Raw genomic sequence first — 16,304 nt, 5'->3', positions numbered from 1 at the left:
GAGGCGTCTGGTAAAATCTTTAGAGGATCTTTGCACGCAGTATGACCTCACGGTTCGCAGCTCGACAGGTGACATTATCCAGTTTATCTACGGTGGAGATGGCTTGGATCCCGCAGCTATGGAAGGCAAGGATGAGCCACTGGAGTTTAAACGCGTTCTGGATAACATTAGGGTAAGGAGAGTCTTTTGATAACTCCGTGACACGTTCTTTACTTTGTTTAGTTTACAGATACAGTGCGGAAATGGGTCCTTCGTCCCTCTGAGTCTGCGCCGACCAGCAATCCCCATAAACTAGCATTTTCCTTGGGCGGAGCACCAAGGCAAATTCCTTGTATGTGAATACTTTGCCAATAAACGTACTTGCTTACTTAAACTAGCATTACCCTGCACATTAGGGACAATTTACCATTTACAGAATTCCAGTTAACCTACAAACTTGTACGTCTTTCGAGTGTGAGAGGAAACCGAGCACCCGGAGAAAACCCACGGGGAGAACGTACAAACTTGGTGCAGACAGCACCCGTAGTCAGGATCGAACCTAGGTCTGGCTGTAAGGCAGCAACTCTACCGCTGCACCACCGTGCCGCCCTTGTTCTCTCAAGATTGACTACACCCATCTTCATGTCAACTAATATAACATGGTTGCTTCCGTGAGATCTTCATTTCAAGACTGTTGTCATATGACCTCTTATTCTACCTGGAGGTAACCCATTTATGTGGTTATTCATGGGAATGTTTGATCACATAAAAGTAACCATGGAACAGATACGCCATTTCATATAAAGGAGCAAGCATCAAACTTTAAATTTACCTTTCAAAGGGAGAGACTGTGTCTCCTGATATCGTTTGCTTTTCTTCACTCCTAGGCCATCTATCCATCCCCCAATGAACCGCCTCTGAGTAAGAATGAAGTGATACTGACTTCCGAGGCAATTATGAAGAGAAGTGAGTTCATGTGCTGTCAAAATGAATATCTGCAGGTGAGCAAAAATACTTATTCTCGCATCAAGCATATTTTATTTTTGATGGAAATGAAACTTCTATCTCCTGTTGCTTCTATTTTCCATACTGACTAATCTATCCCATTTCTAAAGGCTCTAACTGGGATCAGTTATGAGAAATTCTTTGAGGTAATGGTTATGATTATGTGGGTGGTTTTTTTCCCCGAAGAACTGTTGTAAAAGCCTCCATTATTGGTTTTGCTGCTAATTGTTCATTGTATCTGGCCAAAAATTAATTAAATCATTTACAAATTCACACCTTGTAATCCTCATATCAGCATGTTTATATTTATGTCTATTCATGTATTGGTGCAGTTGTTTCACTGCTGTGCTGAACCTTAAAATGTCCTAACAGGCTCAGCTTGAAGGTTGAGATTTTTAACTGTTTTTAATATTTTAATATTAATACAAAAGGAAATTTTGAAGAATTGAACCCTTCCATATTTGACAGCACTTTAAATCGAAAAACAAAAAGCTTACAGCTGTTAAACGCTTTGGATCACTCACTTAACATCCACAAAGCACAGTTGTTCCTAGCACCAGCTCCTGCTGTACAGCGCACCTACCAACTGTAAAGGACCATGATGAGGACCTGTAGTATGTGACAATAGACAATAGGTGCACAAGTAGGCCATTCGGCCCTTCGAGCCAGCATCGCCATGCAATGTGCTGATCATCCCCAATCAGTACCACGTTCCTGCCTTCTCCCCATATCCCCTGACTCTGCTATCTTTAAGAGCCCTATCTAGCTCTCTCTTGAAAGTATCCAGAGAACCGACCTCCACCGCCCTCTGAGGCAGAGAATTCCACAGACTCACAACTCTCTGTGAGAAAAAGTGCTTCCTCGTCTCCGTTCTAAATGGCTTACCCCTTATTCTTAAACTGTGACCCCTGGTTCTGTACTCCCCCAACATCGGGAACATGTTTCCTGCCTCTAGCGTGTCTAAACCCTTAATAAACTTATATTATTAGTTTCAATAAGATACCCTCTCATCCTTCTAAACTCCAGAGTATACAAGCCTAGCCATTTCATTCTCTCAGCATATGACAGTCCCGCCATCCCGGGAATTGAACGCTTTCCCACGTTCCGAAGCCACCGATTGTAATCACGTATTGTGTTTCTGCTGACTGGTCAGCACACAACAAGAGTCTTTCTCTGTACCTCGGTACAATAAACTAAACTAAAACTGAACTAACCGTTTAGCAAAGGCGGACGTAGGTGACATTCATCGTGGCCTTCAGAGCACCAACACAGCTTGATAAACAGTGTAGGTACACAAAAATTCTGGAGAAACTCAGCGGGTGCAGCAGCATCTATGGAGCGAAGGATAAACAGTGTGTTTGGAGGTCAAAACCTCAACCGTGGCTCCAGTGAATTTCAGTTTAGTTTATTGTCAGTGTGTAGGAAAGAACTGCAGATGCTGGTTTAAATCAAAGGTAGACACAAAATGCTGGTGTAACTCAGCGGGACAGGCAGCATCTCTGGAGAGAAGGAATGGGTGACGTTTCGAGTCGAGACCCTTCAGACTTCAGTTTATGGTTAGGTACAGTGAAAAGCTTTTGTTGCGTACTATCCAGTCAGCGGAAAGATAAAGGTCTGAAGAAGGGTTTCGACCCGAAACGTCGCCTATTTCCTTCGCTCCACAGATGCTGCCTCACCCGCTGAGTTTCTCCAGCATTTTTGTCGACCAGCGGAAAGACAATACTTGATTACAATCGAGCCATTTAAAGTGTAGAGATACACGATAAAGGGATTACATATTGTGCAATATATCGCCAAATGGTGGTAAGATGAACATCACTTGACACATCCCAGCAATCATACTACATTCTCTTCCCACCTTGTCTCTTATTCCCCAATCTGTTAACAACGCATGTCACCAGGCAGTAATTGCCAGCCCTTTGCTAGATTGTTATCAGCGCTGAAAACATTTGTCAATGATTTCTGCTCTCTTTCTGTGGTGCAGTCACACTTTCACCCATTGATTCCATCTACACCTCACGCTGCCTCGGCAAGGCCAGCAACATAATCAAGGTCATGTCGCACCCTGGCCACTCCCTCTTCTCCCCTCTGCCATCAGACAAAAAGGCATAGAAGTGTGGAAGGGCACACCAGATTCAGGGACAGTTCCTTCCCAGCTGTTATCAGGCAACTGAATCATCCTACCACAACCAGAGAGCAGTCCTGAACTACTATCTACCTCAGGTAGACAACAGTGCTGGAGAAACTCAGCGGGTGCAGCAGCATCTATGGAGCGAAGGAAATAGGCAATGTTTCGGGACGAAACGTTGCCTATTTCCTTCGCTCCATCTATGCTGCTGCACCCGCTGAGTTTCTTCAGCACTTTTGTCTACCTTCGATTTTCCAGCATCTGCAGTTCCTTCTTAGATACTATCTACCTCAGATGAGTGTGTTCATAAGTGATGGGAGCAGAATTAGGTCATTTGGCACATCAAATCTATTCCGCCATTTCATCATGGCTGATCTATCTCGCCCTCCTAACCCCATTCTCCTGCCTTCTCCCCATAACCCCTGACACCCATACTAATCAAGAATCTATCTATCTCTGCCTTAGAAATATCCATTCACTTTGCCTCCGCAGCCTTCTGTGACAAAGAATTCCACAGATTCACCACCCTCTGACTAAATAAATTCCTCCTCATCTCCTTCCTAAAGGAATGTCCTTTAATTCTGAGGCTGTGACCTCTCGTCCTAGACTCTCCAAGTGGTGGAAACATCCTCTCCACATCCACTCTATCCAAGCTTTTCATTATTAGTGTTGAAATAAATAATATCTGAGAGTCTTCAGGTGTTTGCAAGTGCATGAAATCTCGAATGTTTACTTGGCACGGTGCTTTGAAATAACCTAGTTGTGACACCAGGCTCGGATGATTAATTGTGATGCATCTAATGTACGTGAACTGCCTATTAATTTGAATTGTGAACTAGCATTGCAGCATATTCCATTCTTTGCTCTCAATTTGAATATTTTTCTTAATGACAAGTTTGAATTTCCAGGACTAGCCTTACTTTAATCCGATCTTGAGATCTCTTTGAAATAAATAAAATTTTGACACAAGCATCCGATAAATATCAAACTACATTATAGATCTGTAAAATAATCAGTGAGGAATTGATTAGGTTATTCGTCGTTACATCAATCATAAATAATTTGATTTCTTATAAAAAATTCTAAATTGACTTTATTCTGCTTCCTACATTGCTTTCTTTAGGCTATCAGAAATTTTATCAAGGAATTTTCAGATAAGATCAAGAAAACCAGAGATAAATATGGCATTAATGACAATGGAACTACCGAGGTAATGCATTCTCTGACGTGTGTAGAGTGTATTTGTAGATAAGATGTGATGACTTTTGATCTAGTTATTTATTGAATGTGAATACTAATATGAATTATGTTTACAACATTAATAAACTTGCATAAAATATATTTACTTTAGATCCTTTGGGATTGCTTTCAAAATCAAAAGCCTTTGGTGCTAATCTCTCATTATTCTTTCAGCCTCGAGTTCTGTATCAATTGGACCGAATAACGCCTACTCAAATAAATAAATTTCTAGAAACCTGCAGAGACAAATACATGAGGTGAGATATCTGACGTTCCATTTTAGGCATGTGTCAACAATTTTTAACATTCCATATCAAAATTGTTTCATTCCAGCAATATTGTTTTCAGGATATTCTTTGTGTAGAATCATAATGACATTTAGATTTTTTTTCATTTGGAGAACATCTCTGTGTTTAATCTGGGGCCATAGTATTGATGCAGAAGCACATTTTATTAATGCAATGTGGCTTTGCTTTTCATCCCACTGCACAGGATATTTCCTGGCTTAACATAGTCATTCCCCAGAAGGAGTTAATTGTGTATGCAGTGCTGACGATTTTTACTTTTCTATTGTGGCCAGAGTTGGGGAATTTGGAAATTTAAATCCAATCAACGATAAAATTATAATTTTTGCTTGAAATTTACGATGCAATAGTATGGAAGCTTGATTCACGCCGCATTTACATAGAATTGATTTCTTCACACTCAAGGTTTTGCTCGAGGCAAAGTAGGTTTGAATTAACTAGATGTTTGGGAAAGAACTGCAGATGCTGGTTTAAATCGAAGGTAGATACAAAATGCTGGAGTAACTCAGCGGGACAGGCAGCATCTCTGGAGAGAAGGAATGGGTGATGTTTCGGGTCGAGACATTTTGGGTCTGAAGAAGGGTCTTGACCAGAAACGCCACCCATTCATTCTATCCAGAGATGCTGCTTGTCCTGCTGAGTTACTCCAGCATTTTGTGTCTACCCACCAAAATGACTCTTAAATGAAACTATCATATCTGCCTACACCACCATCCCTGTCAGCAATTTCCACGCACCTACCACTCTCTGTGGGGAAAAAAACTTACTGAGCATATCTCCTTTAAATCTTTGGCTCTCTCACATTAATGCTATGTTAGACATAGAAACATAGAAAATAGGTGCAGGAGTAGGCCATTCGGCCCTTCGAGCCTGCACCGCCATTCAATATGATCATGGCTGATCATCCAAGTGAACATCCAAGTTGTTGTCAAGTGGACTTTATTTGTCAGCATTCTTATTAAAATGTGTTAAGATTCACCCTTGGCTAATGAGTAAGCTTGGAATTGAGAAAGAGGTCGAAAAATCACTTGCATTTTCCCTTCATGGTCACAGGCCCAGTGTTCTTTAGAGCAATCAACTACTTTGAAAGTGTGATGTAGGGAACAGTACACCTAGAAATTTAAAATGAATGGAGGTGACTGGAAAGATGACATGGATATTAATGATTGAATAAATGCAGGCTGGGAATTGGGTGTTGGCTGCGGGTTGGCGAAGGCTGGTGTTTGCTCTCCTCAAATAGTCACGTAGTGTCCTGGGATTCTTCAATGCCTGGATGAAAGAACGGATGAGGTCTTGGTTTAATGAGTCATCCAAAATATGACATCTCAAACAATGTGGCACTCCCTTGGTATATGACCGCCATCCAAGGTGGGACTTAATTTAGAACCAAAAGCTTTGGTGAGGTTTCAGCACAAGACATTCTATTGTAAGCTTTAATATTTGCTCAGAATTATATAAAGGTTATAGTCCTGGAAAAATCGTGTCAACTTTAAGGTGGCACAATGGCACAGCAGTAGAGCTGCTACCTCACAGCGCCAGAAACCCGGGTTTGATCCTGACTATGGGTGCTGTCTGTATGGAGTTTGTACGTTCTCCCTGTGACCGCGTGGGTTTTCTCCAGGATCTCCGGTTTCCTCCCACTCCAAAGATGTACAGGTTTGTTGGTTAATTGGCTTCTGTAAAATTGTAAATTGTCCCTAGTGTGTGTAGGATAGTGCTAGTGTGCAGTGTGATCGCTGGTCGGTGTGGACTTGGTGGGACAAAGGGCTGGTTTCTGCACTGTATCTCTAAAGTCTAAATTAAATTAATCTGTCTAGTGGCGAGCTTGTGTTGCATGGAAATTATTTGTGTTCTATGATGTTTTACCAGCTGGATCTTGGAATGGATCTATCGCAGTACGGTTGTGGGCTGTGATAGACAGTTGGCATCCTGGCATTCTAAGGGATAAATACAAGTGAAGACAAATACCAGCAGAGGGACCATGTATAATTAGAGTGATACGGTGTGGAAACAGGCCCTTCGGCCCAACTTGCTCACATCGACCAACATGTCCCAGTTACATTAGTCCCACCTGCCTGCGCTTGGACCATATCTCTCCAAACCTGTCCTATCCATATATCTGTCTAACTGTTTCTGAAAAGTTGGGATAGTCCCAGCCTCAACTACCTCATCTGGCAGCTTGTTCCATGCACCCACCACCCTTTGTATGAAAAAATTACCCCTCAGATTCCTATTAAATCTTTTCCCCTTCATCTTGAATCTACACATGCACAATGCACAAAGATTGCCTACAAATCTATGATGTTGCAACAGTCTTTAGAAAATAGCCTTTCTTTTTAATTGTGTTGAATTCTATAACACAGGAATGACAGCAATTAATTGTCTGCAGGGGAGGTGGAAACAGATTTAATTGCAATTTTCATAATAGATCACTGCAGAGATTAAAAACTTAATATGAAAAGGCGAGGGATATTCTCGAGCAGAGCAGATGAAAGAAAGATTTAATAAGCGTTTGAAACTGTGAAATGTTGCTCCACTGATGTGGATCTAGAGCTAAGACTTCCAAAAATAAACTCGAGAACAAGAAGGAACTCTTTAATTCACAAAGCTCTGACGTACAAGATCAAGGTCCTGCATTGAAGAGTTGGTGGAATCGGCTTCCGCTGTCAATTCAAAAGTCGATTAAAATTACATTTGAAAGGAATAATTTGATGAGGATCATTAGAAGCGTACAAATGTGTGACTACTCGGACAGCTTCTTCAAACAGTTTGTGATTTAGATCTGAAATGACTCATGAGACCAGATGTTCTGGTGTCGGGGAGAAGGCAGGAGAATGAGGTTAAGAAGAAGAGACAGATCAGCCATGATTGAATGGCGGAGTGGACTTGATGGGCCTCGGGGCCTAATTCTGCTCCTATCACTTATGAGATGTGAAATCAGTGTAAACTTATCGTAACAGTTTGTCCTCAGAAAACCTGCAACAGTTACATTTAATTCTGATTGGATCCTGGATCATTCTACTTGGATGGAAAAAAAACAGTGAGATGACCCCAGAGAAATGCCAGGAAATCTCAGCAGGGGGGCTGGATGTAGGGAGGTTCTTACCCTTTGGTGTGCTAACCCGTCAGCGGAAAGACAAGGGTTTCTGCCCGAAACGTTGCCTATTTCCTTCCCTCCATAGATGCTGCCGCACCCGCTGAGTTTCTCCAGCGCTTTTGTCTACCAACGGAAAGACAATACACGATTGAAATCGAGTGTATTGATATATAATAAGGGAATAACATTTGGTGGAAGCCAAAGTCAGTAAAGTCGATCAATGACAGGCTGAAGGTGACCCATAAGGTAGATAGTAGGTCAGGACTGTGCTCTGATTGTGGTAGGAAGATTCAGTTGCCTGATAACAGCTGGGACGAAACTGCCTCTGAATCTGGAGGTGTGAGATAGATGGATGGATGGATGGATGGAGGAAGTGTGAATTTTCCTGATCTTCTGCATATTTATGTCCTACAGAGCCCAGATGGAGCCCGGTTCTGCTGTTGGTGCCTTGTGTGCACAGAGTATTGGAGAGCCCGGCACACAGATGACACTGAAGACCTTCCACTTTGCTGGTGTAGCTTCCATGAACATTACACTGGGCGTACCCAGAATAAAAGAAATCATCAACGCATCAAAATCTATCAGGTAAATTCAATTACAGTTATGTTTCTCTCCCTGTTATTTTTTTATTGGATCAAGTTGTAATCTGTAGTTAGACACAAAATGCTGGAGTAACTCAGCGAGACTGGCAGCATCCCTAGAGAGATGGAATGGGTGACGTTTTGGGTCAAGACCCTTCTTTGACTGAAGCAGGGTCTCAACCCGAAACATCACCAATTCCTTCTCTCCAGAGATGCTGCCTGTCCCGCTGAATTACTCCAGCATTTTGTATCTATATTCGATGTCACCCAGCATCGACAGTTCCTTCCTACTCATGTAATCTAGAGTTCTAATTTTGAATGCAAGAATTAAAAAATGTAATATTAACATCCACTGGATATTAATACTCATTATAACCAAATTTAGAAAATGAGTCATGAAGTCATACGGTACAGAATGAGGCCCTTCAGCCCAACCCGTGCATGTCAACCGAAATGCCCCATTGGACACATTACTGTCACATGTGAGATGCCTCAGTGTGATTCTTTATTTTGCATGCTCAAGTATGCAAAGAGTCACCACATACAGGGTGCCGACAATGTTGCAAAGTGTTCCATAAAGTCCACAAAGGTCCACCGTTTTTTCCCAGCGAGTCTCGCACGCCGGGTCCCCTTTTATTCTCTCAGCGTTCCCCCATGCTGGGTCCTGCTTTGTTTGAGGGAAGAGAACTATTGGGTTTGCTGTACTGGGACCCTGCACCTGCATCAACTGCACCTGCGCGAACTGACTGGATAGCAGGCAACAAAAGCTTTTTGCTGTACCGGTACGCGTGACAATAAACTAACCTGTACTGAACTCTGTAGGCTGAATGTACACAAAAATGCTGGAGAAACTCAGCGGGTGCAGCAGCATTTCCTTTGCTCCATAGAGTTTCTCGCTGAGTTTCTGCAGCATTTTTGTGTACCTTCGATTGTGTACCTTCGATTTTCCGGCATCTGCAGTTCCTTCTTGAAACTCTTTAGGCTGAATGATTTGCTGCCTGTGCCATCCATTTCTGTGACAACTGCTTCAAGCTCATCGACAATTGTTTTTCTAATTCTTTCTTCGAGACATCAGCAGGGGCAACAATTAACCGGTCATTGTTCTACTTTGCTTGCAGCACCCCGATCATCACGGCACATCTTGTTCAAGATGACGATGCTGACTTTGCCCGCCTGGTGAAAGGAAGAATTGAAAAGACTTTGCTCGGGGAAGTAGGTGACCTTTGTGTGTTGTATTATAAACAATGTCAAGATTAAATCGCAAAGGACCCCTGCGTTCTAGCTCCAGTGTGCAGCAGTCTAATGTTTTCAAATGGAAGAAGCATTTCAGTGACACCTTCCCAAACTGGAAGATGTCTCTGCATTGCACCTGAAAGTCATCTGACTGCTGTAAACCAGGAGTGTTCTATACATTTAAACAAACCCCTTAATCCTCATTCGAGTGATTTCCTTCACAAACAGCAGAGAATCTCAAAGTCCAGAGTAAGTCCAGCCATTTTATCTCATGGTTCCATTTTCCTTAAGGCCCTGTCCCACTGTACGAGGTAATTCAAGAGTTCTCCCGAGTTTTCCCTTGATTCGAACTCGGAGAATGTACGTATCGGGTGCGTAGCGGGTCCGTAGGAGCTCGTGGATGTCTCGTAGCGGCTCGTAATGCGAGCGGCAGGTACTTGGGAAACGCAGTAACTCGTGAAGTTTTTTCAACACTGAAAAATGTCCAAGAGTAAAAAAATACTCGTGATGAACTTACCACGAGTTTGATTTTTTTTTAAACTCGGGAGAGCTCTTGGGTAAACTCGCATCGTGGGACAGGGGATTAACAATACCCGACCAGTGGGACTATTTGTCAAGTCAACAGACCTAGTAGCAGGACAAATTGATCAGTCTAATGAAGGGTCCCGACCCGAATACGTCATTGGTACAGTCCCCCCTCACAGATGCTGAGTTTTGCCCGCACTTTGATATTTGCACAGGACAAAGTGATTGTTCCCTCATCTTCACTTACAAACAACATTCATGGGATCTGTAGATAGACACAAAATGCTGGAGTAACTCAGCGGGACAGGAAGGAATGGGTGACGTTTCGGGTCGAGACCCTTCTTCAGACATTTGATCTGTGATTGATGAAACAGTGCTAACCGTTACAAATCTTGATCAATGCTTTATGTATCTCTTGTTTAAATACTACTTAATTCTATTCATTTACTAAACCTTGGTTTCACTGGTAAGGCCATTATTTACAACATTCTTTTTTAGTTTAGTTTACAGATTCAACTTGGAAACAGGACCTTCGGCCCACCGAATCCACACCAACCATCGATCACCCATTCACACTAGTTCTGTAATCCCATTTTTGCAGCCACCCCCTATACACAGTGGGCAATTTTAGTGGCAATTAACTTACAGACCAGCACATCTTAATTTGCCTTGAATGAAATGGCTGTTGATTGACCATTAAAAATGCCATCGGAAGGGTTATTGCCTGATACACAGCGATATCTGAATTAGTATCTTATAAAAGGGGGAAATCAAGGACACAGTTAGATTGTTCGGATACCTGCAGAGGGAGATAAACTCCACTGTACCTGCAACATGATACTGCGAGGACTGATTAAAATAAAGGGTCCTGCTGGTTTTATAAAAATGGAAAAACTGTGTCCTGCTGGAACTATAACGCTTTTGCTGAGTTTGGAATGAAATATGTAACAAGAAGCAAGCCGTTTAAATGTCGTTGTTGTGAATTTTCAGATCTCGGAGTACATTGAGGAGGTTTTCCTGCCAGATGACTGCTTCATTCTCATCAAGCTCTCCCTGGAGAGAATCCGATTACTGAGACTGGAGGTAAATAATGAACAAAGTAAAAACAAAAAGCAAATGGTGGAAATACCCGAGTCAGGCAGCGCCTGTGGAGAAGGAGAACGAGCTCGTGATTCAGGTCTTAGTTTAGTTTAGAGATACAGAAATCCACACCGACCAGCGATTCTCATACACTAGCACTATCCTACACACTAGGAACAATTTACAATGTTTACTGAAGCCAAATTACCCTACAACCCTGCACATCTTTGGAGTGTGGGAGGAAACTGGAGCCCACGGAGGAAACCCACATGGTCACGGAGAGAGCGTCCAATTTCCGTACAGGTAGCAGCCATGGTCAGGATCGAACCCGGGTGTCCGACGCTGTAAGGCAGCAGCTCTACTGCTGCCACACCATGCCGCGCCAAAGGGTCATTAACCTTTCATTTGCTGCCTGAGCCAGAGGTTAAAAAACTCCATGAAAAGTACCACATTACTACACAATAAGCAAAACATATTCATATCCTTAATTTATCAAGCATCCACGCGGCCCTAGACGCATCAAACTGAACATCGCCAAATCCAAATGCTGCCTCCGCCACTGGGTTCCTCCAGCACTTTGCCTTTTGCTCAAAATTGCAGCATCTGCAATCTCTTGTGTCTCCACACACAAGTCACCTTGAAATGGGCGGCACGGTGGCGCAGCGGTACATTTGCTGCCTTTCAGCGCCAGAGACCTGGGTTTGATTCTGACTACGGTGCGTACGGAATTGTACGTTCCCCCGTGACCCGCGTGTGTTTCCTCCGATACTCCAAAGACGAACAGGTATGTAGGTTAATTGGCTTCAGTAAAATAGCAAATTGTCCCTAGAGTGTGCAGGATAGTGTTCGTGTGCGGGGATCGCTAGTCGGCGCGGACTCGGTGGGCTGAATGGCCTCTTTCCGCGCTGTATAACTAAACTAAACAAAACTAAAGTCATTCTTTCTTGGGGGCAAGCTGCTTCAGCTGAACTCAAGAGTTTCACTCTGCAAGAATGATTTGAGACCAAAGTAATTTTCTACTTGCTCTTGATTTCAAGGTGAATGCAGAAACCGTGCGCTATTCCATCTGCGCGTCGAAGCTGCGAGTGAAACCAGGCGACATTGCGGTCCATGGCGAGGCAGTGGTATGCGTCACACCTCGAGAGAACAGCAAGAGTTCAATGTACTACGTGCTTCAGTTTCTCAAAGAAGAGCTGCCGAAGGTAAGGTAGATGGAAAGGCTGAGCCAGGCCTACCTCAGAGTCCAGCGGAGGTGAAATGGGTTCAGAATGCACAACAAGCATGTTGGCATGTGCAGCAATAATGCATCTGCTAGCTGTTAGCATGCACCTCTCATCACCTTTTATATAACTTAATAAAATTAATGGGGGGGGAAAAGCACCAAATTTGTAAGATTTACAAATTGGTGTGTCTTGCTTTTGGAGTAAACAGAATTTGGTGCCAGATGGTGAAGGAGAGGGACGTTTATCCGGAGTTTGTATGTTCTCCCTGTGACCTGGGTGTGTTTTCTCCGGGATCATGGTCTCCTCCCACAGTCCAAAGATGTGTAGGTTTGTAGGTTAATTGGCTTCTGTTAATTGTCCCTAGACCGTAGGAGCTATTGATGGTCGGCACGTACTCGGTGGGCTGAAGGGCCTGTTTCCATGCTGAATCTAAACTAAACTAAAAGATGACATGGAATGATTATGGGAGGACATTGGGGCCATCCAGCCCATGTCCCTCTTTGTTGAGTAATACATTTATTCCTATTTCCCCTTTCTTTCTCATTGGTCCTGCACATTAGCTTCACTCTCTTCCTTCCCAGCTCCCTCCTTGAGAATCAACCATTTCTGCAAACTTGCAAGCAGTGTGTTAGAGATCTATGGGTGCTGTGTCTGTGTGGAGTTTGCACGTTCTCCCTGTAACAGTGCGGGTTTTCTCCATGTGGTTTTCAACCACATTTGATAGACGTGCAGGTTTGTGGGGTTATTTGGTCGATGCCAATTGACGCTGGTGTGTAGGATAGAACTGGTGCATCGGTGATTGCAGGTCGGCACGGACTCAGCGGGCCAAAGGGCCTGTTTCTGTGCTGTACCTCTAAACTAAACTAATCAGAACCATCCTCTGCTTGGAATCAAAGTGCTTTTCCTGTATCATGTGCTGAGTTAAATACTGTAAACTTGTTTCATGGGTAGATAAAATCTAGCTCTCTGCTCACATTGACTAAATCCAACTCTAAATTCCTTATTCCAAATTCCTAAATTCCTAAAATCATTACATTATTGAGTGTTATTTCATGCTTAGAATATAGTTCATGGCTATTTAAAATTGTGACTGTGCCTTCGCCTTAGTGTGTGATTCACCATTTAAGAAGGCCTATCTTGCCAATGTTTCAGATTGTTGTCCAGGGCATCCCTGAGGTCTCCAGGGCAGTTATTCATATTGATGAGCAGTGTGGAAAAGAGAAGTACAAGTTACTGGTGGAAGGTGATAACTTACGTGCAGTCATGGCAACTCATGGAGTCAAAGGGATTGAAAGCACATCGAACAACACCTCTGAGGTAATGTACATCTATCTGCACTGCTTGTCCCTGTACAGTACCCTGTGTGTGGCATTGCCATCTAATAATAATAATGGATGGGATTTATATAGCGCCTTTCTAATACTCAAGGCGCTTTACATCGCATTATTCATTCACTCCTCAGTCACACTCGGTGGTGGTAAGCTACTTCTGTAGCCACAGCTGCCCTGGGGCAGACTGACGGAAGCGTGGCTGCCAATCTGCGCCTACGGCCCCTCCGACCACCACCAATCACTCACACACAGGCAAAGGTGGGTGAAGTGTCTTGCCCAAGGACACAACGACGGTATGCACTCCAAGCGGGATTCGAACCGGCTACCTTCCGGTTGCCAGCCGAACACTTAGCCCATTGTGCCATCTGTCGTCCCATCTGCAGGTGCTTTTAGGGTGCTGTCTAACTGTGGCAACTTCTCTCCAGTTCCGCATCCCTTAAACCTGAACGATTATAGACACAAAAAGCTGGAGTAACTCCAGCATCTCCAGAGACAAGTAATGGGTGACGTTTCAGGTCGAGACCCTGCTTCAGACTCTCAGGTCTCACCCCAAAACGTCACCCATTGCTTCTCCCCAGAGATGCTGCCTGTCCCGCTGAGTTACTCCAACTTTTTTGTGTCTCTCTTCGGCTTAAACCAGCATCTGCAGTTCCTTCCTACACAAGCTGAACGATTGTATTGGGAATTGAGAGTGAGAAGTTTGTCCCATGCTTCACCACAAGGCCAGCTCAGTATAAATCTGAGTGTCCTGCTTTTTCTGAAGGTTTATCTTCAGTATTGGCACTGCTGGTAGAGCTGCTGCCTCACAGCGCCAGAGATCCAGGTTTGATCCCGACATTAGGCGCTAACTGTGAGCAGTTTGCACATTCTATTTTTGTAATGTTGGCCTTGTCGGGGTGTCCCAGCTTGTAAATCTTTTGGTTAGAAGTCGATGGTTTTGTTTGTGAGTTTGTATTTTGTAATGATTCACAGGTAGAGAAGACCTTAGGTATCGAAGCTGCTCGATCCACCATCATCCACGAGATCCAGTACACCATGAAAAATCACGGGATGAGCATTGACAGAAGGCATGTCATGCTTCTGTCGGACCTGATGACTTACAAGGTGAATACCAGAACAAGAAGCATTTGCAGAGAGAGACGAGAATTAGATTAGGCTCCCCTTATTTGAGGAAGGGCATTCTTGCTATTGAGGGAGTGCAGCGTAGGTTCACCAGGTTATTTCCCGGGATGAAAGAATGGGTCGACTGGGCTTATATTCACAGAAACTTAGAAGGATGAGAGAAACATATAAAATTCTTACGGGATTGGACAGGCTAGATGCAGGAAAAATGTTTCCGATGTTGGGGGAGTCCAGAACCAGGGGTCACAGTTTAAGAATAAGGGGTAGGTCATTTAAGACAGATTTCACCCAGAGAGTTGTGAATCTGTGGAATTCTCTGCCACAGAAGGCAGTGGAGGCCAATTCACATGATGTTTTCAAGAGAGAGTTAGATTTACCTCTTGGGGCTAACGGAATCAAGGGATATGGGGAGAAAGTAGGAAAGGGGTACTAATTTTGGATGATCAGCCATGACAATATTGAATAGCTGGCTCAAAGGGCCGAATGACCTACTCCTGCACCTATTGTCTATGTTTCTATGTTCCACGTGATCTTTCTTCAGTTCCTAATTTGTCTGATGAATGTCCTCAATGTGTCAAAAGCACTGCTGAGCAAGGGAAAGCCTTCAACTAGGAAGACTCAGTGGGTTGAGCAACATTTACTTGTTCGAGATGCCCCTGGGCTTCAAGCAGCATATTGGTGGAATAAAGTTTGAGGAGGCCATGTCCCTTTAGTATTCCTCCAATTTGGTCTTAAAATTATATTTACATAAATGTTCCTCATACAATTTGTGTGAAATTTCTGTCTCTTTAAAATTAATGGATTTTCAAATTTATTCATTTAATTTTGAATTTATGAAATGCCCTTCCTCCTATTTGATTCTCACCTGAAAAAGTATGCCTTGTTTTCCAAAATTCTTCCAAGATATTTTCAGTTGACACATTTGTAATTTCTATCATCTAACCACTATCTACCTCATTGGAGACCCTCGGACTATCTTTGATTGGACTTTACTGGCTTTATATTGCACTTAGTGTTATTCCCTTATCATGTATCTGTACACTGTGAATAGCTCGATTGTAATCATGTGTTGTCTTTCTGCTGACTGGTTAGCACGCAACAAAAGCTTTTCACTGTACATGTGAGAATAAATAAACAAGGAATTGGTTGTATATCATTGAAGTTGATGCACGTATAATTGCAGCCTCCTTAACTCTGCAGGGTGAAGTGTTGGGAATAACACGATTTGGCTTAGCGAAAATGAAAGAGAGTGTTCTGATGTTGGCATCATTTGAGAAAACTGCAGATCACTTGTTTGATGCAGCCTACTTTGGACAGAAAGACTCTGTTTGTGGTAAGTAAGACATGTTGTTTCAGTGTTGAATTATTTTGATTAACAAAAGCTTTGGTCATGGTGTTTAGTCATCAGCTTTCATCCTCTCTGCTCCTCCTAACCACACTGCTCTTCCTTTTGTCT

The 16,304-nt window shown here is 43.1% G+C and overlaps 1 protein-coding gene across 1 annotated transcript in view; it reads left to right on the top strand.

Annotated features, from left to right (window-relative positions):
• The window catches only part of polr3a (RNA polymerase III subunit A), a 40,523-nt gene that overhangs the window by 23,511 nt on the left and 708 nt on the right, over nucleotides 1-16,304 (top strand). Inside the window, exons 20-30 of the mRNA XM_033012921.1 lie at nucleotides 2-172; nucleotides 867-980; nucleotides 4,236-4,322; nucleotides 4,526-4,608; nucleotides 8,168-8,338; nucleotides 9,453-9,546; nucleotides 11,083-11,175; nucleotides 12,210-12,374; nucleotides 13,548-13,712; nucleotides 14,699-14,830; nucleotides 16,049-16,181. Of these exons, the coding sequence (XP_032868812.1) occupies nucleotides 2-172; nucleotides 867-980; nucleotides 4,236-4,322; nucleotides 4,526-4,608; nucleotides 8,168-8,338; nucleotides 9,453-9,546; nucleotides 11,083-11,175; nucleotides 12,210-12,374; nucleotides 13,548-13,712; nucleotides 14,699-14,830; nucleotides 16,049-16,181 (1,408 nt within the window). The remainder of the gene's footprint in view (nucleotide 1; nucleotides 173-866; nucleotides 981-4,235; nucleotides 4,323-4,525; nucleotides 4,609-8,167; nucleotides 8,339-9,452; nucleotides 9,547-11,082; nucleotides 11,176-12,209; nucleotides 12,375-13,547; nucleotides 13,713-14,698; nucleotides 14,831-16,048; nucleotides 16,182-16,304) is intronic.

This window comes from Amblyraja radiata, chromosome 37, assembly GCF_010909765.2.
Source record: "Amblyraja radiata isolate CabotCenter1 chromosome 37, sAmbRad1.1.pri, whole genome shotgun sequence".
NCBI lineage: Eukaryota > Metazoa > Chordata > Chondrichthyes > Rajiformes > Rajidae > Amblyraja > Amblyraja radiata.
Note: the sequence above shows the minus strand (reverse complement) of the source record. Positions and strands in the feature narration are given on the sequence as shown.